At 42.8% G+C, this 23681-nt stretch overlaps 1 protein-coding gene across 1 annotated transcript in view; it reads right to left on the bottom strand.

The window, feature by feature from the left end:
* pgm5 (phosphoglucomutase 5) overlaps positions 1-23681 on the bottom strand; it is a 198596-nt gene that overhangs the window by 4107 nt on the left and 170808 nt on the right. The window contains exon 10 of the mRNA XM_072258067.1: positions 9649-9783. Coding sequence (XP_072114168.1) covers positions 9649-9783 — 135 coding nt within the window. The remainder of the gene's footprint in view (positions 1-9648; positions 9784-23681) is intronic.

The following is a 23681-nucleotide window of genomic DNA, read 5'->3' as shown; positions in this document are numbered from 1 at the left end:
GCGCACGCACACACACACACACACACACACACATATATACAAACCTACACTTCACCCTCCCATCTTTGACCATCCTAGTATCCTATTCCTGTTTATTCGTCATATTCTATAAAAAACCCCTGTACCCCTTAAAAACACTAAAAATACCCGGACTTGTGCTCTCTCACCCATGCCCAGCAACCCTTTTAATGTGAATTCCTGCATCCCCAACTCCCTTAATTTATTTCTCATCATCTCTCCACCTTTTGTTTGGTTGTTCTTTGTCCAGTTTGATTCCTTAAACACCCGTTTCTGTTTCAGTTAATCAGTCTAGTTTATTCAACTCATTATGTCATTGATCATTAACATCTGTTTGTTTAATCAAGCACTGGGCTATATACCTACAAATAAATCAAGTCTTATTTGAAAAGAGGCCTATTATTTAATATGTTACTTCCTTAAATGAAATACAAAAAATTCTCTGTAACATTTTTAATTTTTTTGGAAAATATATGTTTGGAAATCTAAAATTTGCTCTTTTCTACTGACACATTAATACAGAAGACAAAAAAAGACATCTAAAACAAAATTAATATAAAATATCGAGGGTGCCTAAGACGTTTGCACAGTACCGTACCATCAGGCTCAAGGATAGCTATCGATTATTGAATAGTCTCTAATATAAGATGGATTATTGATATGCAATATATCTTCATACAACCTTGTACCTTATTGTCTCCTTTCTCTGTAACTGTAACACTTTATTCTGCACTGTTATTATTTTATCTTGTACTACTTCAATAGACTGTTATAATGAATTGACCTGTCTGGGCGGTATGCAAAATAAGTTTTTCATTGTACCTCAATAATAAATAACAATAGTAAGCTGATTTATCAGTTTACCAATCTATAAAAACATGAGGGGCATAGAGACATAAGAAGTCTTTTCCCCAGGGCGGTGGGGGGGGGGATATAGAAACAAAAGAGCACAGTTTGAAGGTGAGAGGGGTAATATTTAAAGGGGACCCGAGGGACAACTTTTTCACAAAGGCATGGTGCTACATGAGACAAGTTGTCAGAGGAAGTGGCAGAAGCAGGTATAAGTACAATGCACAATTGGTACAAAAACATTTGGACAGAGATATGGATGGGAACAGTTCAGAAGGACATAAATTGGTCAGCAGGGACAAGTTGGGCCAAAGGTCCAGTTTCCATTCTGTAAACTCTATGTCTTCCACGTGATGTCCTAAAGAATTTTACAGCCGAAGAAGTAACATAGATAATGGGCGCCAAATTTTGTGAAGTAACCTCCCGTGAGCATCCACTTTCTGATAATGCTCAGATAATCTGTTCTAGTATTTCAGTCTGGGAAAAACATTAAATGATAATTCTCCTGCTCTTCTTCAAAATGATGCCCTAGGATCTTCCACCTTCACCTGAGAAAGCAGACGGGACCTTAGTTTGATCTCACATTCAGAAAGTCACCTTCCTTCATTCTATATTGGACTGACAGAATTGATTTATCTAGACAACTTGCTGTTGTTAGATGTGAAACCACAACTTTCTGTCTCAGATCAGTTACAGCTCTGGGCAAAGAAGTGGCAGATCAAGTTTACTCTGAGCAAGTGTGAGGTGTTGCAGTCTGGGAGATTAAATGTAACAGGAAAGTATACCATTACTGCAGGACCCTTAACAGCACAGCTGTACAGATGGATCCTGGGATCCAGAACTATAGCTCTCCTAAAGTGGCCATGCAAGTAGAGAGGATGGTTAAGAAGACATACACAATGTTTACCTTCAGTAGTCAGGACATAAAATATAAGTTTTAGGATTAGAATTAACCCCGTCTGCTCTGCCATTCCATTATAGCGAATTTGTTATACCTCTCAATCCCATTTTCCTGCCTGCTCCCTGTAACCTTTACTAATCAAGAATCTATCAAGCTCTGCTTTAAATATACCCAATGACTTGGATTCTGTAGCAATGAATTACCCTCCTTTGGCTAAAGAAACTCCTCTTCATCTCTCTTCTAAAGGGGCGTCTTTGTATTCTGAGGCTGTGCCCTCTGGTCCTGGACTATTGCCTGATAAGAAACATCCTCTCCATGTCCACCCTAACCAGGCCTTTCAATATTTGACAAGTTCCAATGAGACCCCCACACCCCATTCCCCATTCTTCTGAACTGCAGAGAGTGCAGGCCAAAAGCCATCAAACACGCCTCTTGGGTTAACCCTTTCATTCCCAGGATAATTTCTGTGAATCTCCTCAGGACTCGCTCCAATGCCAGCAGATCCCTTCTTAAATAAGACTTACTGAGTGGGGAAGTCATGTTGCAGCCGTATAAAACTTTGGTCAAGGTGTACTTAGATGTAAACTCAGTCAGCTCCATCATGGGTACTAGCTCCCTCAGTATCAAGGACGCCTTCAAAAGGGGATGCCTCAAGAAGACGGCATCCATCACTAAGGATCCCCATCACCGAGGACATGCCCTCTTCTCATTGCTGCCATCAAGGAGGTGGTACAGGAACCTGAAGGCACACATTCAATGTTTCAGGAACAGCTTCTTCCCCTTCACCATCCGACTCCTGAATGGACATTACCTAACATTTTTTGTTCTCTGTTTTCACTACTTACTTAATTTAATTCTTATATATATTTCTTATTGCAATTTATTGTTTTATCATTATTACACATGGCAGTGCACAAAACAAATTTCACGACATATGCCAATGATATCGAACCTGATTCTTGGAGTGTTGCGTGCAATTCCTGTTGTCTAATCGGAATCAAAATCAGAATCGGTTTTAGTTTTCAACTTTCTGCAGCTTCTCCTGATCCTGTGCAGAGTCCCTCCATACCAGATGGAGATGCAGCCAGTTAGAATGCTCTCCACAGTACACCTGTAGAGTCTTTGGTGACCTACCATGTCTCCTCAGACTCCCAATAAAATATAGCCACTGTCGTGCCTATTGTATCAATAGGCTGGACCCAGGATAGCTTTTCAGAGATGTTGACACCCAGGAACCTGATACGACTCACACTTTCCACTGGTGATCCTTTGGTGAGGACTGGTGTGTGTTCCTCGACTTCCTCTGCCTAAAGGCACAACCAGTTGCTTGGTCTTACTGACGTTGAATGCAAGGTTGTTGTTATGACACCACTCAACCAGCTGGTCTACCTCACTGCTGTATGCCCACTCATCGTCATCTAAAATTCTGCCAACAATAGTTGTGTCATTGGCAAATTTATAGATGGCGTTTGAGCTGTACCCAGCCACACAGTGGAGGGTGTAGAGAGAGTAGAGCAGTGGGCTAAGCACGTATCCTGGAGGTGCACCAGTGTTGATTACCAGTGAGGAGGAAATGTTATTTCTGATCTGCACTGACTGTGATCTCCCAGTGAGGACGTCAAGGATCCAGTTGCAAAGGGAGGTACAGAAACCCAGGTTTGGAACTTGTTGATTAGAACTGATTGGTATGATGGTGTTGAACAATGAGTTGTAATCAGTATTGCTTTGTCCAAGTGAATCAAGGCCAAGTGGACATCCAGCCAGATTGCATCTGCTGTAGACCTATTGTGGCAATAGGCAAATTTCAGTGGGTCCAGGTCCGTGCTTAGGCAGGAGTTGATTCTGGCAATGATCAACCTCTCAAAGCACTTCATCACAGTATTTGTGAGTGCCACTGATGATAGTCAATGAGGCAGCTCATCCTGCACTTCTTGGGCACTGGTATGACTGTCACCCTTCTGAAGCTGGTGGGATCCTTCGACTGCATCAGTGAGAGACTGAAGATGTCCTTGCACACTCCTGCTGGTTAGTTGGCACAGGTTTTCAATGCCTAACCAGATACACCATCAGGGTCTGACACCTTGCAAAGGCTTACTCTATTGAAATATGTTCTCACAACAGCCTCCAAGACAGAGAGATCACAGGGTCACCAGACGCTGCAGGGATTTGCACTGGTGTAGAAAGCTGAGGTTTTGGAGAGGCTGCAGAAGAAGTTTACCAGGGTGTTGCCTGTTGGAGATGTTGGAGAATTCGGGGTTGTTTTCTATGGCTAAGGGGAAAACCTATAGGAACTGGAGCCCCCAGAGGAACCCCACACGTTCACAGGGAGAATGAATACACACTCAGCACAGACAGAGACAAAGACCAACATTGAACTGGGGTCACTGGAGCTGTGAGGCTGCATTACCAAGCTGCCCCTTTCGAAGCAGTCCGGACCTTTCCCTGGCTTACCGCTTCCCATGCTGCAACAACAAACCAATTTCAAACATTCGTCATTGCATGCAAAGTTGTCATAAAGGCTGTGGGAGAAAGGCAAGAGTATTTTATAGGATACTTGGCTCCTGTGCCAATTCCACTTCGTGATTAAATAGTCAGACTAATTAAATAGCCTGAGCAATTACTCTTCTCTACCATCAGAATAATTATGTGGGAATAAAATCCCTCATCCAAATTGTTTTGCTAAGCCACTCAGAGTTTTATAATGAAGTGAACAAACGTTGCTCCATGTTGGTTTTCACAAGGCTGCAGTTGATTCCTTTATACCACCACAAGCAGATGAAAAAATCACGATAATTGGTATCTTCACTGGGAAACTGCACCCAAAATATAAGAACACTAGACCATAAGAAATATGATCCGATTTAAGCCATTCGGCCCATTGAGTCTGATCCAACATTCCATCAAAGCTGATTTATTATCCCTCTCAATCCAGTTCTCCTGCCTTATCCTATGTCCTTTGTCCACCCTTGCTAATCAAAAACATATCAATCTCCACATTAAATACACCCAATGACTTGGCCCCCACAGCTGTCTTCGGAAATTGACACTGGGTTTGGTTACAGGTCATCATGTTTTCAAGTGCAAGTTTAATTGTCATACAGCCAAATGAAACAGTGTTCCTCTGAGGCGGTGCAACACACAGCACCAACAGTCGCACACAGTGTGGCCTCTGTCGCTCGTGGTCGACCGTGGGTACCGTGCCTCTGGTAGTCACTGGTTTGTCGAGCAGTGTCGACTGTGGCTATTGAGGTTGACCCTGGAACGGCAGACTCTGCCATAGTTGCTGCATGTGTAGGGCATCGTGGAATTGTTATCCGCTGTCCGCTGTGCTCACCGCTCCCCAAACTGACTCAGGATCACTCTTTCACCTTGCTCTAGGTGTTGAGTACCTCACCATTTGTTGCGGTTATCTGCTGAATCCTCCCAGCACTCTGTGTTGATTTTTAAGGCTTTCATGTCATGCTTGCAGAGGTCCTTGGAGCGAAGCTGGGGTCTACCAATGTTCCTCTTGTCTGTTGTTAGTTCTCCACAGAGGATGTCCTTTGGCAATCTACCATCCTTCATATCATGGATGTGGCCCAGCCAGCGCAGTCTGCGTTGTCTTAAAAGCGTGAACATTGTGTGAAGTCCAGCGCGGGAGAGGACCTCAGAGTTTGGAACTTTGTCTCTCCAGGTGATGCCGAGGATGTGGCGAAGGCTGTGCAGGTAAAAACTATTGAGTTTCCTCTCACAGCACATCTATATAATTACAACAGCAGAAAAACATCCACTTGCAAAAAATATGTAAAACATAATAATGGAGCCCAAGTCCCTGAGTACCGTGGCCTGTAGGTTGATGGTGCATGGATGTTGTCCTAGAGCCACGTTTCTACAAGAACAAGCCCGCTGCAGTTCCTCATCTCGAGCAAGTGCAGCGGCAGATGAGTGCAATCCAGCTTGTCTTTCACGGGCTGAACACTGGAGGGCAGCACAGACAGGAGGGGCCAGCTGCAAACCCAGCACAGAATCCACAGCACACAACCAGCTCTGCTGTCTTCATTCTCGGCGGCTGCAGCAGGCAACCCCAAGGTATGAGGGCCTGGTCAGCGCAACAACCGAGGCCACGCCGCTGCGCTGTCGTCACTCTTGCCAATAAACCAGTGAATCAGGCTCCCAATATTCTACATTACCAATATCCAACCGGGGGTCTTGCAATCACAACAAAACATCCAAGACAATCACCAGTACCCTTTGTTGGACCATGCACTGCCTCCGCGCACCAGCTCTGACGCATTCTTCCCTGGATGCCTGAAGCCTCCAGCAACATGGTCCACAACAACTCCAGCTCCACCGCTATCGAGCAACTCGTTAATGGGAACCTGCAGTATCTGATGTTCTCGATATCCTGCAGAGTCTTACGATCCTATCAAAGGCTTAAAGGCCGGACAATTACACTCTTGTTTGGACCCAGAGAGATTGCAGCAACCAAGCACACCACCGTCTTGCTGGATATCCAAGCAGTACGAGGTGGCATTTAAGTACTTTCTTCTCTTTCCATGAAAAAGCATTGATTATATAATTAAATGTGGTAAGATGGGGTATCTCCATTTGGCCCAGATTCCATGGGAAAATAGCAGCAATTTCCTGAGCAACCTTTAATATTTTCACTCTTGGTTGCCAGCAGTTCAGGGATTTCTGACGAGAACATGGAAGTCATGAAGTCACATTCATTTAGCTGAGATATTCTTCATAAAGTTGCTCCAGGGAGGAAGACCAAACTTGCAGCAGTTCCCAGCACTTACAGTGGGGAATCTGCATGAACAGCCCATGCCAGTTCAGGCCTGGCAAGGATTGGTTTTCCATTTATTTCAATAGACGGGAAAATCGGTAAGGAGCTTGGCTGCATATTCAATTTTTTAATTCAATTTATTTAAACATTTTTGTTCACTTTTTATTTTTTACATGTTTAATCATTTTAGTTTTAAACTTTGAATGGCTTTTAATAGATCTTATTAAATTCTAAATATTCCTTAATGTCAAAACATTCTTCATTGTAATATCTTTGACTACCACCTTAGCTGGGGTGAATGGCTTTGCCATTCATCAGAATCCTTTGCAGTTGTTACGCGATGGGAGATTGCTCTGGTGTCACCCACCCCATCCCACCATATCTCGATATCTGAAGTGCACCTCACTATGACAGTGGCGCTGGCTTCACCCAAATTATTGCTAGGGCATCTGCAGATGTTATGCTTAAACTCCCTTCATAGATCAGTGAAGAGCACGTAGGTGTGTGATCTAGCACTGACTTGCCTTTTCCCAAGTAATAACACACCTAAAATATCACATACAAAACTGGAGGAACTCAGCTGGTTGGGCAACATCTACGGAGGGAATTGGACAATTTGGCATTTCCAGACAAGACCACTCATCTACTCCAGTTGAAAAGTCTTGACCTGAAATGCTGACGATCCCTCCATAGATGGTGCCTAACTCAATGAGTTCCTCCATCACCTTGTGTTTTGTCACAGATTCCCAGTCTCCTGTGGCTCTATCACACCTGAAGTGTCTTTTTCCAGCAAAGATGAGATTTTAGTTAGGATAGTGTATCATTCACCTGCTAGTAACTCCATTTGGGCTTTAATAATATTTATTGAACCACTTAGTGAATTCATTGCTCAGGTTTTCTTTTACTAAGTTAATTGACTTTTTTTTTTGCATGGCACAGCTTTAAATGAATTCTGTATCAGCAGAAATTGCAGCAGGAGACCAAAGTCTGAAAATATTTGGGCTTTGTTTAAAAATTCCATGATTATTTGGCTGTTTCTGATTGTAGCGTGTTGATTAAATGAGTGAGGCTCAAGTTTACAACATTTGTTTGATGTGCTGTGTATTGTGTAGAAAATGATTTAGACAGTATAGGACTCAGATTTACAGCTTGGTTCAGTTGCGCAGCCTTGTGGTATATCCAGTGCAATGCAGCAGTTACTGAGCAGTCTACAGTCACTCACCTTCCCAATGTTGTTCTCAAGTCAACTCTGAAAGCTTGCACAGGTACAAGGCATCACTGGACATCTTATTTCAAAGGGTTTCTACACCAGTCCTTACTCATTTATCATTCCAATATTTGTCGCCCTCGACAGGTTGCCTCAACTTTAAAATTCTCACTTCTGTTTTTAAATCTCTTCCCGGCTGTGTACGTTTTCTCTGTCATTCGTACACCCCTCCACTCCTGACACATTCACAACTCTTTTTTAATCATTCACTCCACTGCTGTTGGTTCTTCCTTCAAGTGTACGGGCCTCAAGATCTGGAGTTTTTTATTCACTTTCAACCTCTCCCTTTTGCTTTATAATGCCCCTTACAACCTAACTTTTGGATTCAGCTTTTGGTCACCTGCCTTATATGGCTCAGTGTCAAATCTGGTATGATACTTCTCCTCTGAATGCTTTGGAATATTTTGTTATATCAAAAGTGCAAAATAAACTCTGACTACTGATTTCATTATTTTAATAAAAATTCAGCATTGAGTGACAATGTAGTTAAAGAGCATGAAGGGACACCTTTCATCAAATGTCAGTCCTGGTCTGTAAGTTATTTATTCTTCCAAAAGATTATTGACTTAGATTAGTGTCTCTTAAAATTCAACTCTGACCAAGGGTATCATTAAGTTTCCTGGTAATAACTTCTCGGGTTTGATCCCTCTTCCAATGTCATTCCATACCTGGAAAGTCCCTTTAAAGGTTATTATTTAGAGTCATCCAGCATTGGAACAGGACCTTCAGATTGCCTCATCCGTGCCAATTGCCTAACCTGCTGAGTTCTTCCAGCAATTTGTGTGTGTTGCTCTGGATTTCCAGCATCTGCAGAATCGCTTGTGTTTAGATTAATTGGCTGTTCATTTAAAAAAAATTATCATGGCATTGAAATAGATCATTTGATCCACCAGGTACATGCTGCATCCTAGCAGAACAATCCCAACAGACCCAATCCCCCTCTCCAGACGCCTGGGTGCACTTTGTGAGTACCATTGAGAATAGGACGTACACTATGAATGGTAGGGTCCTAGGGAATACTGTGCAAAGGAGGGATCTTGGTGTACGAGTACCTGGAATATACTGAGAGAGTGGTGGAAGCATCGAAGCAGACTCTAGATGAGCAATTGAAATGCCTAGGCGTAGGATACTCAGACCAAGTGCTGAAAGATGGGATTCATACAGAGGGTGCCACTGGTCAGCATAGATATGGTATATTACTTTATAGATTACCCCTTACTGCGGTAAGTGACAGAACAATCAAAAGTGAAATGATAAACATGTGAGTGGGACTAAGTAACAGGACTGGGGGGGAAATAAGGAGAGGGGATGGAATGGGACTGATGGCCCAGAGCCAGCTATACCTGATGGATCAACTGGCTTCCCTGCATGTACAGTAATAAGCAGTATGCACTTTACTGCATAAATGTTTAATACATAATAAATTTTGGTTAGAAAACTACCTGGTCCAGGCATGGAAGCTTTGGAATCCAAAGGATTTTAAAATCATAAAAAATGTATTTATTAAAAGCTTGTCATAGAGAAACACAGGATAGAAACAGGCCTTTTGAAGCTGTGTTGACATTTAAGTATCCATTTTCCCTAAACCCATTTGGTTCTCCCCAAATTCCTATCAACTCTCCCTTTTGTAAAGTCTGGGAATTCTTCAATCAGATTGGCTGATCAGCCAGCTTCATGGATCACGGTCACTGAGAACCAGGACTGAATGACTGAGAGCAAGGGGAACAGCAATGTGGAGTACCACTGATGTGAATGGATCTTTGAGGACACCGATGGCTTTGCCACAGACCATAACATGTGCTATTTGTTTCTGTCCGAGAAACCACTCTTGGTCACTTCTGTTACCTGTGGTTCTTTGTTGTTTCTGCTTGGGTCTCTTTCGTAACTCTCCACATAGAATCTTATGGTAGATCGCATACTCCCGGTCCCGCTCAACCTGAAGACGATTCTAGAGCCGTCTGTGAATGTCAATTGCAGACCCTGCAGAAAAAAAAATGAAAATTAGTGTTTGTGCCGCACCTTTTACACTCTTTCAAAGCGTTTTACAGGCAGTGAGTGGCGTCACTGTATTGTAGTAGAGAGCTTGCTTCAAGGTCAGCACCCAATTTTGCTCACTTAGAGCAAAGTATTAACTCCAGAGATAATTTCTGTTTCCAACTATTGTCATGGGATCTTTTACATCTATCTGAGAGCGCAGGTGGGGCGTTGTTTGACATCTCACCTGTATGGTAGTACCTCTGACAAAGTGGCACTCCCTCAGCACTGCGGCACAGCATCAGACTGGATTTTGTGCTCAAATCTCCGGAATGGAACTTGAACACAAAACCTTTTGATTCAGAGCTCAAAGAGGTGTACACTGAGACATGATTAACACTCTGTGAGAAAAGAATAGAAAGCTTCAGTCATTTTTTTTTTGCATGACATGTCCAGTGGTAACTTTGACATGATATGGAGCCAAATTCATCTAAAAGCCTGGATATGGTGTTTCAAATGGAGGTGGTGACCAGTCAATGACCTGCAACATTGCAGGAATTCCTAGAGAGCTGTGTGACATCTGGGAATAGAGCAGGCACAATAGCCACTAATAATCTGAAAAAATACCTTCATACAGGCACTGGCTATCAACTTCAGAAAGGAGTGTAGATTGCAATCACCTCCCTCCTGTGTTTTGGTTAACTAAAAGGCTTGCTGATGTTGATATAAACCAGCCCAGGGTAGGGGCCTTCAGGTTAAGTCAATCCTTCAGTATTGACCTGGAGACTCCAGGAACTGAAGAATAATTTCCAGAACTACAATGAGAAAAAAAAGCAAAACATCATAGGAGAAACGTAACAAAAACAGTATTTTTTTGAGACAAAGAGACTACGGATACGTCAATCTGGGGTAATACATAAAAAGTTGGAGGAACTCCACAAGTCAGGCAGCATGCATAGAGGAAAATAAACAAGTTGATATTTCACATATATTTTAATATTTGCTTTGAACACCATTTTTCATTTTCTCCAGAAAAAATGTTTGTTTTGTAAATTCCATTTTTTAATATTTGTTTTGAAGACAAATACAAATAGTTTGATTTCTCCAGAAAAAACGTTTATTTTGTAAATTCCATTTTTTTTAATAAGTCCTTTTTTCTTGCATGTTTTGATCATTGCAAATAACTAACAAAAGCAATTGGATAGAGGCACGACCAATGCTAGTGTTAGACACTGGCAATATAATAGCTGAATACAGTAACTTATCGAAGCATGGAGAGGTTATTTAACTGACAGTCGCGTGTTATCCAATCAGGTGAGTTTATTTGCATTCCAAATGGAGAAGGAAAAATAGCATTAGGGTGGGTCCAAGGTATGTTTAAGTTTAAGAGAATAATGCTGGGAATGAAAAGGTTAATGTATGAGAAGTGTTCGATAGCTCTGGGCCTGTACTCACTTGAAGTTTAAAGGAATGAGGGAGTATGTTATTGAAACCTATTGAATATTGAAATGCCTGGACAGAGTGGATGTGAAGAAGATGTTTTTAATAGTGGGGAAGGAGTCTAGAACAAGGGGGCACAATATCAGAATACAAAGGTGTTCTTTTAGACCACAGGACCATAAGAAATAGATACAGAATTAGGCCATTTAGCCCATCAAGTCTGCACCATCATTCCATCTTTGCTGATTTATTCTACCTCTCAATCCCATTCTCTTGCTTTCTCCCCCTAATCTTTAACACCCTTACAAATGAAGAACCTATCACCCTCCTCAGACAGGTCACTGGGGTGTCTCCTCTTTGTTGGCATACTTTTTCTCCTACCAGTCAGTCCATATTCATATTATTATCCTTCCTGTAATACCATAGGCTCTTACTTTGTTCAGTAGCTTCATGTGTGGCACCTTCACAAAAGCCTTCTGAAAAGCCAAGGAAACAACATCCACTGATTCTCATTCTTAATAATGGACTCCTATTCCCTGATGTCAGGCTAACTGGTTACAATTTCCGGTCTTTTGCCTCCCTCCAGTCTAAAAGAGTGAAGTGACATTTGAAATTTTCCAGTCCTCCAGAAAATAGTGATTCTTGAAAGATCGTTACTAATGCCTCCACAAGCTCACCAGCTACTTCTTTCAAAACACTGGGGTGTAGTCAGTCTGGTTCAGGTGACTTATCTACCTTCAGACCTTAAAGCTTCCCAAGCACCTCTCCTTAGTAATAGCAACTACACTCACTTCTGTCCCCTGACACTCTTGAATTTCTGGCATTTTTGCTGGTGTTTTCTACAGTGAAGACTGATGCAAAATACCTTTGAGTTTGTCCATCATTTCTTTGTTCCCTCATTACTACTATTTTCTCGCGTCATTTTCCAACAATTTGATCTCCCCTCCTATCTCACTTCGACTTTTTATATATCTGAAAAGACTTTTTGGTATCCTCTTCTATATTATTAGCTATCTTACCTTAATATTTCACTGCTTTTTTTCTTATTGATTTTTTAGTTGCCTTCTGTTGGTTTTTAAAAGCTTCTTAATCCTCAAACTGCCCACTAACTTTTGCTATTATGCCCTTTCTTTTGCTTTGATGCTGTCTCTGACCTACCCTATCAGGCATAGTTGCTTCATCTTTCTTTAGAATATTTCTTCTTCTAGATCTGTCTGGAATGGAGGTATCTATCCTGCACCTTCTGAAATGCTCCCAGAAACTCCAGCCATTGCTGTTCTGCTGTCGTCACTGCTAGTGTCTCCTTCTAATTAATTTTGACCAACTCCTTTCTCATGCCTCTATAGTTCCTTTCACTCCACTGTAATACTGACACATTTGATTCTAGCTTTTCCCTGTCAAACTGCAGCGTGAATTCTATCTTATTATGATCGTAGACCTAAAGGTTCCTTTACCTTAAGCTCCCTAATCAAATCAGGTTCATGGCACAACACCAAATCCAGACTTACCTTTTCCCTAGTGGGCTCAGCCACGTTACTCTAAAAAGCACCTTAAAGGCATTCAACAAAATTCTTCCCTTAGGATATAACACCAACCTCATTTTCCCAATCTACCCGCATATTGAAATCCCCCTTGACTATTGTAACATTGTCCTTTTTAAATGCCTTTTCTATCTCCTGTTGTAATTTGTACTCTACATCCTGCCTACTGTTCAGAGGCCTGTATATAACTCTCATCAGGGACTTTTTAGCCTTCCAATTTCTTAACTCTACCCACCAAGATTCTACATCTTCCAATCCTCTGTCACTTCTTTCTGAGGATTTGATTTCATTTCTTTACCAAGAACCACACCACTCCTGCCTATCTGCCTGTCCTTTGACCAGCGGCCAATCCAGACATCGGCAGTTTTGAGAGGAGGGGACTTCGATCAGGTTCAGTGGCCGAGAATAAAAGGCAGCAGTGGGTCAATACAGCAAAAAAAAAGCTTGGGCCAGCAATCAGTTGCATTTGGGATTGATTAGCAAGAGAAAATTAAGGGAAGGCAGGGGCAAGCACGGTGGCTGTCATCTGAGTGGACGTAGTCAGAGAAGAGATCTTGAGGCTTTAGCTCTTTGAGGCTTCAGTGAAGAGAGGCTTCAGTCAGAGAAAGCAAAGGAAAGAAAATATCAAGTTTTTTCATTCTCTTCTTTATATCTGCTCAGGTGGGACAGTAGGGATGACAAGCAGGGTAGTGGAATGCTCCTTTTGCGGGATGTGGGAAGGCAGGGAGACCTCCAGTGTCCCTGACGACTGCAACTGCGAGAAGTGCATCCAGCTGCAGCTTCTAACAAGCTGCATTAAGGAGTTGGAACTGGAACTGGGTGAACTCGGGATCACTCTGGAGGCTGAGGGGGTGATAGAAAGGTAGTTACAGGACACAGGATACTGAGTGACAGTCAGTAAGGGGTTAAGGAGCCAGTGCAGAGTACTGCTGTGGTCATCCTCCTCAACAACACTTTGGATACTGTTGGTGGGGGGTGGGGATGAACTAACAGAGGTAAGTCACAGTGGCTGGGCCTCTGGCACTGAGTCTGCCTCTGTGACTCAGAAGAGAAGGGGGGAAAGAAGCACGCTGTGGTGATAGGGGATTTATAAGTTAGGGGAATGGACAGGAGGTTCTGCGGGCAAGAACGAGACTCCTGGATGGTATGTTGCTTCCTGGGTGCCAGGGACGGGATATCTCAGATCAAGTTTCAGAATTCTTAAGTGGGAGAGTGAACAGCCAGAAGTCATGGTTCATGTAGGTACAATGACATGGGGAGGACGAGTAACGAGGTTCTGCAGAGGGAGTTCAGGGAGTTAGTTGCTAAGTTAATGGGCAGGACCTCCAGGGCTGTGCTCTCAGGATTGCTACCTGTGCCACGTGTTAGTGTGCCCAGAACATTATACTGTTTAATATGTGGCGAAGGAGTTGGGGTAGGAGGGAGGGCATAAGATTTTTGGATCATTGGGCTCCCTTCCAGGGAAGGTGGGACCTGTAGAGAAGGGAGGGCTTGCACCTGAACTGGAGGGGAGCTAACATCCTAGTGGGAAGGTTTGATAATACTGGGGTTTAAACTAGAGTTGCAGGGGGATGGGAACCAGAGTGCCAGAACAGTTAATGGAGAGGTTGTGGAGGCAGATGTTGATAAGACCTCAGACAATGTTATGAATCAAAAGGTTGAGTATAGTGTGACTTGTGTCCTGAACTGTGTATATTTTAATACAAGAAGTATCGTAGGAAAGGTGGATAATAATGCTAAAGATGATGTGGCTGGTTTACAAACAGAGGCAACGTGTAGTGAAGAGAGGCTGCTGTTAGGGCAAAATTGCAGAGAACAGGATGAGTTGCAGCATAGAAAGTGGACAAAATCTAAAAGGGTGAAAACAGAACTGAAGGTGTTGTGTCTGAATGTGTGAAGTATACGGAATAAGGTAGATGAATTTGCAGCACAATTGCAGGTTGGCAGGTACGATGACCCCTTCTCCCATCTTCAACTCTCCTCGTCTTCATGGACACCCCGCTCTGGTCTTCTGCCTGCTCTGGATCTCTTTATTGCTAACTGCCGACGAGACATCAACTGTCTCGACTTCACCGCACCTTGTTCCCATTCCAACCTCACTCCTTCCGAACGCTCTGCTCTCCACTCCCTCCGCACTAATCCTAACCTTACTATTAAACCCGCCGATAAAGGGGGTGCTGTTGTAGTCCTCTCATATCCCTTTTGCCAATCACCTGTCCAGCTCTTGGCTCCATCCCTCCCCCTCCTATCTTCTCCTATCATTTTGGATCTCCCTCTCCCCCTCCCCCTCCCACTTTCAAATCTCTTACTAGCTCTTCTTTCAGTTAGTCCTGACGAAGGGTCTTAGCCCGAAACGTCGACTGTACCTCTTCCTATAGATGATGACTGGCCTGCTGTGTTCACCAGCAACTTTGATGTGAGATAATCTACCTTATTCTGTGCACTTCATGCATTCAAATATAACATCTTCAGTGCTATATTCATCACCCTTTTCAATTTTGCCCGCATTTTACTGGAAGTTAAATTCTTACGTCTCTCTAGACTTTTTGTCTTTTTATTTATTCTGGAGACCTTTGGAACCTCTCTTGCACTCTCCTTCCCCTTTCTTTTATTCTCCCTTTTTCAATCTATTGAAACCACTCCCCTATAATTTAGTTTAAAGACACACGTCAACCCATTCCACTGACGGCAATTTTGCCCTATCAATCACCTATCCTTCCTCACAGTCTCACTACATGTTTCATTTCCATGTATACCAAGTTCCCCACACTCTGCCCTATCACTCCGGTTCCCATCCCCGTCAAATTAGTTTTAACTCTCCCCAACTCTGGCAAACATGTCTACAAGGATATTGGTCTCCCGCAGGTTCAGGTGTAACAGGTCATACCTTCCCCAGAAGATATTCCAATGGTCCTGAAATCTGAAACCCTGCCCCTTGCACCCATTACTTTGCCATGCATTCATCTGTTAAATCATCCTGTTCTTACTCTCACTGCATGACACAAGCAGCAATCCAGAAATTACTATCCTTCAAATTTCAACATAAAACCCCTATATTCTTTCTTCAGGGCCTTATCCATTTTTGTACCTATACAGTATCCACAGCTTCTGGCTGCTCATCCTCCCCCGTTAGAATGCCATGGACTCCATCCAGGATGGCCCTGACACTGGCATTAGTGTCTGTTTCACGTCCATGGAATCTCCTATCTGCTCCTTTAACCTTTTATAATATCAAATGTGAGCTGTCCTAACTGCTATGAGAGCAGCCTGGCATCTCACTAGCGAGCAAAGGAAGACACCAGTTCTCACCAGTGGATCAGAGGTGGAGAGGGTCAGCAACTTTAAATTCCTCGGTGTTATGATTTCTGAGGGCCTGTCCTGTGCCCAGTATTTAAGTGCAATTATGAAGAAAGCACAGCAGTGGCTCTACTTCTCGAGGAGTTTGTGAAGATTTAAGACGACATCTAAAACTTTGACAAATCTCTATAAATGTGTGGTGGAGAGTATATTGACTGGTTGCATCACATCCTGATATTGAAAAGCCAATGCCTTTGAATGGAAAATCCTAAAAAATGTACTGGATATCGTCCAGTCCATTCTGTGTAAACCCTTCCCCACAACTGAGCATTGCTGCAGGAAATCAGCATCCATCTTCAGGGACCCCCACCACTCACCACCCAGGTCATGCTCTCTTCTCGCTGCTGCCTTCAGGAAGAAGGTACAGGAGCCTCAGAACTCACACCACCAGGTTCAGGAACAGTTATTACCCTTCAACCATCAGGTTCTTGAATCAAAGGGGATAACTTCACTATTCCCACAACCTACAGACTCACTTTCAGGGACTCTTCATCTTGTGTTCTTGGTAGTTAGAAACATAGAAAACCTACAGCACAATACAGGCCCTTTGGCCCACAAAGCTGTGCCGAACATGTCCTTACCTTAGGACTACCTAGGCTAACCCATAGCCCTCTATTTTTCTGAACTCCATATATCTGTCCAGCAGTCTCTTAAAAGACCCTATTGTATCTGCCTCCACCACCATCGTCAGCAGCCCATCCCATGCACTCACCACTCTGCATAAAAAACATACCCCTGACATCTCCTCTGTAAACTGTGCCCTCTCATGCTTGCCATTTCAGCCCTGGGAAAAAGCCTCTGACTATCCACACAATCAATGCCTCTCGTTATATTGTACACCTCTACCAGGTCACCTCTCATCCTCCGTCGCTCCAAGGAGAAAAGGCCGAGTTCACTCAACCTATTCTCATAAGGCATGCTCCCCAATCCAGGCAACATCCTTGTAAATCTCCTCTGCACCCTTTCTATGGTTTCCACATCCTTCCTGTAGTGAGGCAACCAGAATTGAGCACAGTACTGTACTCCAAGTGGGGTCTGACCAGGGTCCTATGTAGCTGCAACATTACCTCTCGGCTCTTAAACTCAATGCCACGATTGATGAAGGCCAATGCACCGAATGCTTTCTTAACCAGAGTCAACCTGCATAGCAGCTTTGAGTGTCCTATGGACTCGACTCAAAGATCCCTATGATCCTCCACACTGCCAAGAGTATTGCCATTGATCCTATTTTCTGCCATCATATTTGACCTACCAAAACGAGCCACCTCACACTTATCTGGGTTGAACTCCATCTGCCACTTCTCAGCCCAGTTTTGCATCCTATCAATGTCCCACTGTAACCTCTGACAGCCCTTCACACTATCCACCACACCTCAACCTTTGAGTCATCTGCAGATTTACTAACCCATCCCTCCACTTCCTCATCCAGGTCATTTATAAAAATCACAAAGAGTAGGGGTCCCAGAACAGATCCCTGAGGCACACCACTGGTCACTGGCCTCCTTGCAGAATATGACCAGTCTATAACCACTCTTTGCCTTCTGTGGGCAGGCTAGTTCTGGATCCACAAAGCAATGTCCCCTTGGATCCCATGCCTCCTTACTTTCTCAATAAGCCGAGCATGGGGTACCTTATCAAATGCCTTGCTAAAATCCTTATACACTACATCAACGGCTTTACCTTCATCAATGTGTTTAGTCGCATCCTCAAAAAGTTCAATCAGGTTCGTAAGGCACGACCTGCCTTTGACAAAGCCATGCTGACTACTTTTAATCATATCATGCCTCTCGAAATGTTCATAAATCCTGCCTATCAGGATCTTCTCCATCAACTTACCAACCACTGAAGTAAGACTCACTGGCCTATAATTTCCTGGGCTATCCCTACTCCCTTTCTTGAATAAAGGAACAACATCCACAACCCTCCAATCCTCCAGAACCTCTCCTGTGCTCATTGATGATGCAAAGATCATTACCAGAGGCTCAGCAATCTCCTCCCTCGCTTCCCATAGTAGTCTGGGGTACATCCCATCTGTTCCCGGTGACTTATCCAATTTGATGCTTTCCAAAAGCTCCAGCACATCCTCTTCCTTAATATCTACATGCTCAAGCTTTTCAGTCCGCTGCAAGTCATCACTACAATCACCAAGATCCTTTTCCATAGTGGATACTGAAGTAAAGTGTTCATTAAGTACCTCTGCCATCTTCTCCGGTTCCATACACGCTTTTCCACTGTCACCCTTGATTGGTCCTATTCTCTCATGTCTTATCCTCTTGCTCTTAACATACCTGTAGAATGCCTTAGGGTTTTCCTTAATCCTGCTCGCCAAAGCCTTCTCATGGCCCCTTCTGGCTCTCCTAATTTCATTCTTAAGCTCCTTCCAGCTAGCCTTATAATCTTCTATATCTCTATCATTACCTAGTTTTTTGAACCTTTTGTAAGCTCTTCTTTTTTTCTTTACTAGATTTACAACAGCTTTTGCACACCATGGTTCCTGTACCCTACCATCCTTTCCATGTCTCATTGGAACATATCTACGCAGAACCCCACACAAATATACCCTGAACATTTGCTATATTTCTTCCGTACATTTTCCTGAGAACAGCTGTTTCCGATTTATGCTTCCAAGTTCCTGTCTGATAGCCCCATATTTCCCCTTACTCCAATTAAACGTTTCCCTAACTTGTCTGTTCCTATCCCTCTCCAATGCCATGGTAAAGGAGATAGAATTGTGATCACTATCTTCAGAATGCTCTCCCACTGAGAGACCTGACACCTGACCAGGTTCATTTCCCAATACCAGATCAAGTACAGCGTCTCCTCTCGTAGGCTTATCTACATATTGTGTCAAGAGACCTTCCTGAACATACCTAACAAACTCCACCCCATCTAAACCCCTCACTCTAGGGAGATGCAATCAATATTTGGGAAATTAAAGTCTCCCACCGCAACAACCCTGTTATTATTACTCCTTTCCAGAATCTGTCTCCCTATCTGCTCCTCGATGTCCCTGTTACCATTGGGCGGTTTATAAAAAACACCCAGGAGAGTTATTGACCCCTTCCTATTCCTAACTTCCACCTACAGAGACTCTGTAGACAACCCCTCCATGACTTCCTCCTTTTCTGTAGCCGTGACACTATCTCTGATCAACAGTGCCATGCCCCCACCTCCTTTGCCTCCCTCCCTGTCCTTTCTGAAACAGCTAAGGCCTGGCACTTGAAGTAGCCATTCCTGCCCCTGCACTATCCAAGTCTCTGTAATGGCCACAACATCATAGCTGCAAGTGTTGATCCACGCTCTAAGCTCATCGCTTTATTCATAATACTCCTCGCATTAAAATAGACACATCTCAAATCATCGGTCTGAGTGCATACCTTCTCTATCACCTGCCTATCCTCCCTTTCGCACTGTCTCCAAGCTTTCTCTATTTGTGAGCCAACCTCCCTTTCCTCCGTCACTTCAGTTCAGTTCCCACCCCCCCACCAATTCTAGTTTAAACTCTCCCCGGTAGCCCTTGCAAACTTCCCGCCAGAATATTGGTCCCCCTCAGATCCAAGTGCAGCCCGTCCTTTTTGTACGGGTCACACCTGCCCCAGAAGAGGTCCCAATGATCCAGAAATCTGAAACTCTGTCCCCTGCTCCAATCCCTCAGCCATGTATTTATCCTCCATCTCATTCTATTCCTATACTCACTATCATGTGGCACCGGCAGTAATCCCAAGATTACTACCTTTGAGGTCCTGCTTCTCAGCTTCCTTCCTAACTCCCTATAGTCTGTTTCCAGGACCTCAAATTTATTGCCTATTTATTTATTATTATTATTTCTTTCATTTGTATTTGCACAGTTTCTTGTCTTTAGCACGCTGGTTGTTGCGGTATTTCATTGATTCTATTATGGTTATTGTTCCGTAATGGATTTGTTGAGTATGCCTGCAAGATAATGAATCTCAGGATTGTAGATGGTGACATATATGAACTTTGATAATAAATTTACTTTGAACTTTGAAGCAAGGAAATACTAAATATGTCATACTACATCAACTACATGCTACATGCTGTGGCTCCACGCCTTAGAGTCAGAAAGCAAAAGATTAAAGTCCTTAATTGTCCTTTGTCACCAATAAGCCTCTATCAGTGGCCACCTACCATCCATTTGAGTGACTAGATAAAGACCTTTGTGTAAAACATGAGGTTGATTACACACTAGCGCAAGTCTGCATAACAAAACTCACTGCCCATTGAACTGTGCCCACCAGCACTGACTGCCCATGGAAGTGTAGCTGGCCAGACCATCTGCCTGTGGAACAAAGCCACCAGCTGTCACAGTGCATGGAACTATATTCTAACCAGTGTCAGCTTCTCAAATGAGGAGAAGATATAAATAGAAAAAGCAGAGCAGGGAACCCTCAGTCCCCAGTCAACCATAATAGGGGTAGGTTAGGTCATATTCCTAGAAAACGAACAATATCATGATTTTGGGTAACGTCGTCATCTACAACCCCATCAAGTAATACAAATTAAAAAAAAAATCTGCGTTAATGTATTTGCCTTTTTTACATGAGTTATGTAAGAGCATATTTTATTATGTACCTCAAATTTTAGGATAGTATCTTGTGAATTTTGTAAAGGCACATTATGTAATATAAATGGCCAGATTGTGGGAGGCACTTGTTTGCACCTGTCATTTCTATCCTTTATCTGTCATATCTTCTCCTACTAGTTCCTTAAATAATTCACTCTCAGATGTTTCTAATTGGCAGTGGATTTGAATTTATTTTCCCATGGTTTTCAATGTTACAGGCTGGAAGAGACTACCAAGTGATTTGATGATTCTAATATATGTTAATGATACCTGTGGGTGAAGTTAGAGATTAGAATCAAATCAAAGGTATTAAATGGTCCATGTTACCGTTTCAAACAAATAATTCATGGCAAGTTATCCAATAATTTACAACCACACAAATCTCTTGTTCTATTCCACCCTGAAACTCAAGCTTGGATATCTATCATAACTAGCGGACTTCTTGATTCGGTTGGACCTGATAGTGATTCACAATGGTTCATATATAGTAAAATGGAATAATAGTTACATCGGGATTAGGGGTTGGAATCAAAACAAGGTGCTTGTTCAGTATACATAGATCAATGGAGACTCAATAAAAAAAACTAAGGCATGTTGTAGATTGAGCTGCTGATCCACCATGCTAAGAAGGAATGTCTTTAGCCAGGGAGTGGTGAATCTAAGGAACTCATTGCCAAAGATGACTGTGGAGGTCATATCTTTGGGTATACTGTAATAAAAGTGGCGGTTAATAGGTTCTTGAACAGTTAGGGTTTAAAAATTTACTGGGAGAAGGCAGGAGAATGGGGTTGAAGGGTAAATGAATCAGTCATGGTTGAATGGCAGAGCAAACTCGATGGGCTGAATGGCCTAATTCTGTTCCTATATCTTACAGTCTTATGGGAAGGGGCAGGATGAGAGGAGGTAACGTGCAGCATTCTCCAAGGACAATAGCTGACCTCATGGTACCCCAAAACATTTGTCATTGAATTAAATATTTACTGCTGGCAAAGCTATTGTTCTGGTGTAGGAAAAGTGTAACAGCAAATTTAGGCCTGTCCAGATCCCAAAACAATCTGGTCATTATGTTGCAATACTGTGCCTTGAAAATGCTTTCAGTCCCCACAACTATCTTCACATTTTACTGTCTCATTTTCTAAATTTAAAATATATTGCAGTAGGATTTTTAGCTAATCTACTTAAACATTGTGCATCATGTCAAGTTAAAAGAAAAATTCCATAACCTGTCAACAGTATATTAAAAATTAAAAACCAAAACTGCGAGGCTGAAGAAGTATTCACCCACTTTGTAATTACTATGCTAAATTTCCTCAGGTGCCAAACTGTATATTAGTTTACCCACTCATCCAATTTGTTGATGTAGAAAATTGGAGGATCACCTGATTTCAATGAATTCATAAGAATAAATACCCCTTCTCTCTGTAATGTCCAACAGTATGGTAGATTTTCAACAGTCCAAACCAAAATGAAGACAAAAGAGCATTCAAGACAAGTTAGAGAAATGCTAATAAAGGATCACAAATCTGGGGAAGGGTATGAGACCATCTCAAAGGCACTGAACATACCCTGGAGCTCAGTGCAGTCCATAGTAAAAAAGTAGAAAAAATATGAAACCACAGCCAAAATGCATACGTCAGGCTGCCCCTCTAAACTTAGTTGCTGGAGGAGATGGTACTTGTAAGAGAGGCTACTGTGAGCCAACATTCTGAGTGAGCTGCAGAAGTCAGTGGCTGCAACTAGAGATGAAGTTCATGGCTCCACGATCTCTAAGGCTTTGCACAAAAAGGGTATTTATGGAAAAGTGGCAAGGAAGAAGCCCTAGCTTAAAAAAAAGCATTTCTTTGCTCATAAAGACTTTGCAAAGTGTCACTTAGAAGATACTGTAAGGTCATGGAAGAAGATCTTGTGCTCAGATGAGACTCAAGTGGAAGTTTTTGGCCTCAACACTAAGTGGTATGTGTGGCTTAAATCTAACACTGTGCATCAGCCAGGTAACACCGTTCCTATTGTAGAGTATGGTGGAGGTAGCATCGTGCTATGGGGTGTTTTTCAGCAGCAGGGACTGGAAATCTGGGCAGGACTGATGGGAAGATGAATGCTGCTATATACAGAGAGATCCTGGATAAAAACCTGCTAGCCTCTGCCAGAAAGCTTAAACTGGGGAGGAAGTTCATCCTTCAGCAGGACAACAACCCAAAGCATACTGCCAGAGCAACCATGGAGTGGCTTCAAATGAAGAAAATTGATGTCCTTGATGGCCCAGTCAAAGTCTTGACCTTAATCTAATCAAACTTCTGTGGCAAGACCTCAAGATTGCTGTCCACCACCACTCCCCAACTAACCTGGCACAACTTGTGCAATCTTGCAAGGAGGAATGGGAAAATCTTGCTCCATCACATTGTGCAAAAGTTATTAGAGACTTATCCAAAAGATTACTGGCTGTAACAGCTGTGAGAGGTGGTTCAAATAAGTACTGAGTGAGGGGGATGAATATTTTTGAACAACCATTTTCAACTGACAATTCACATATTGAGTTTTTAGTTTTTCATGCTTTACAGATCTCCCTTTTTTGGGGAGGGTGCTCTACTGTGGAAAAAAAAGAGCATGTGATTCACAAATAATTTTTTTCAGTTAAACTCCTGGTTTTAACACTCATTTATGTGAACGTAGGGTTGAGGGGTGAAAACTTTTACAAAGCTCTGTATACAAGAAACAACACCTCATCTGGGCACACTGCAACTTCCTAGATTTAACAGTAAAATCTACAACACCAGGTAATCTGGTTTATCAGTCCATATCAATCCTCCAGATGTGATATTAACTCAGCTTGCAGGGCTCTAGGAGTGGAGAACATGTCCAGTCTGACCTGTCCTCCTGCAACTCCTGCATTCTTTCATCTATGTTCTTTTGTTTATTTTCTCACTCTCTAGTTGCTCCCAGTCAATGCAATGCCTTGTCTCCAGTTTATCTCCATGGTTACC

The sequence above is a fragment of the Mobula birostris genome, chromosome 5 (assembly GCF_030028105.1).
Source record: "Mobula birostris isolate sMobBir1 chromosome 5, sMobBir1.hap1, whole genome shotgun sequence".
NCBI lineage: Eukaryota > Metazoa > Chordata > Chondrichthyes > Myliobatiformes > Myliobatidae > Mobula > Mobula birostris.
Note: the sequence above shows the minus strand (reverse complement) of the source record. Positions and strands in the feature narration are given on the sequence as shown.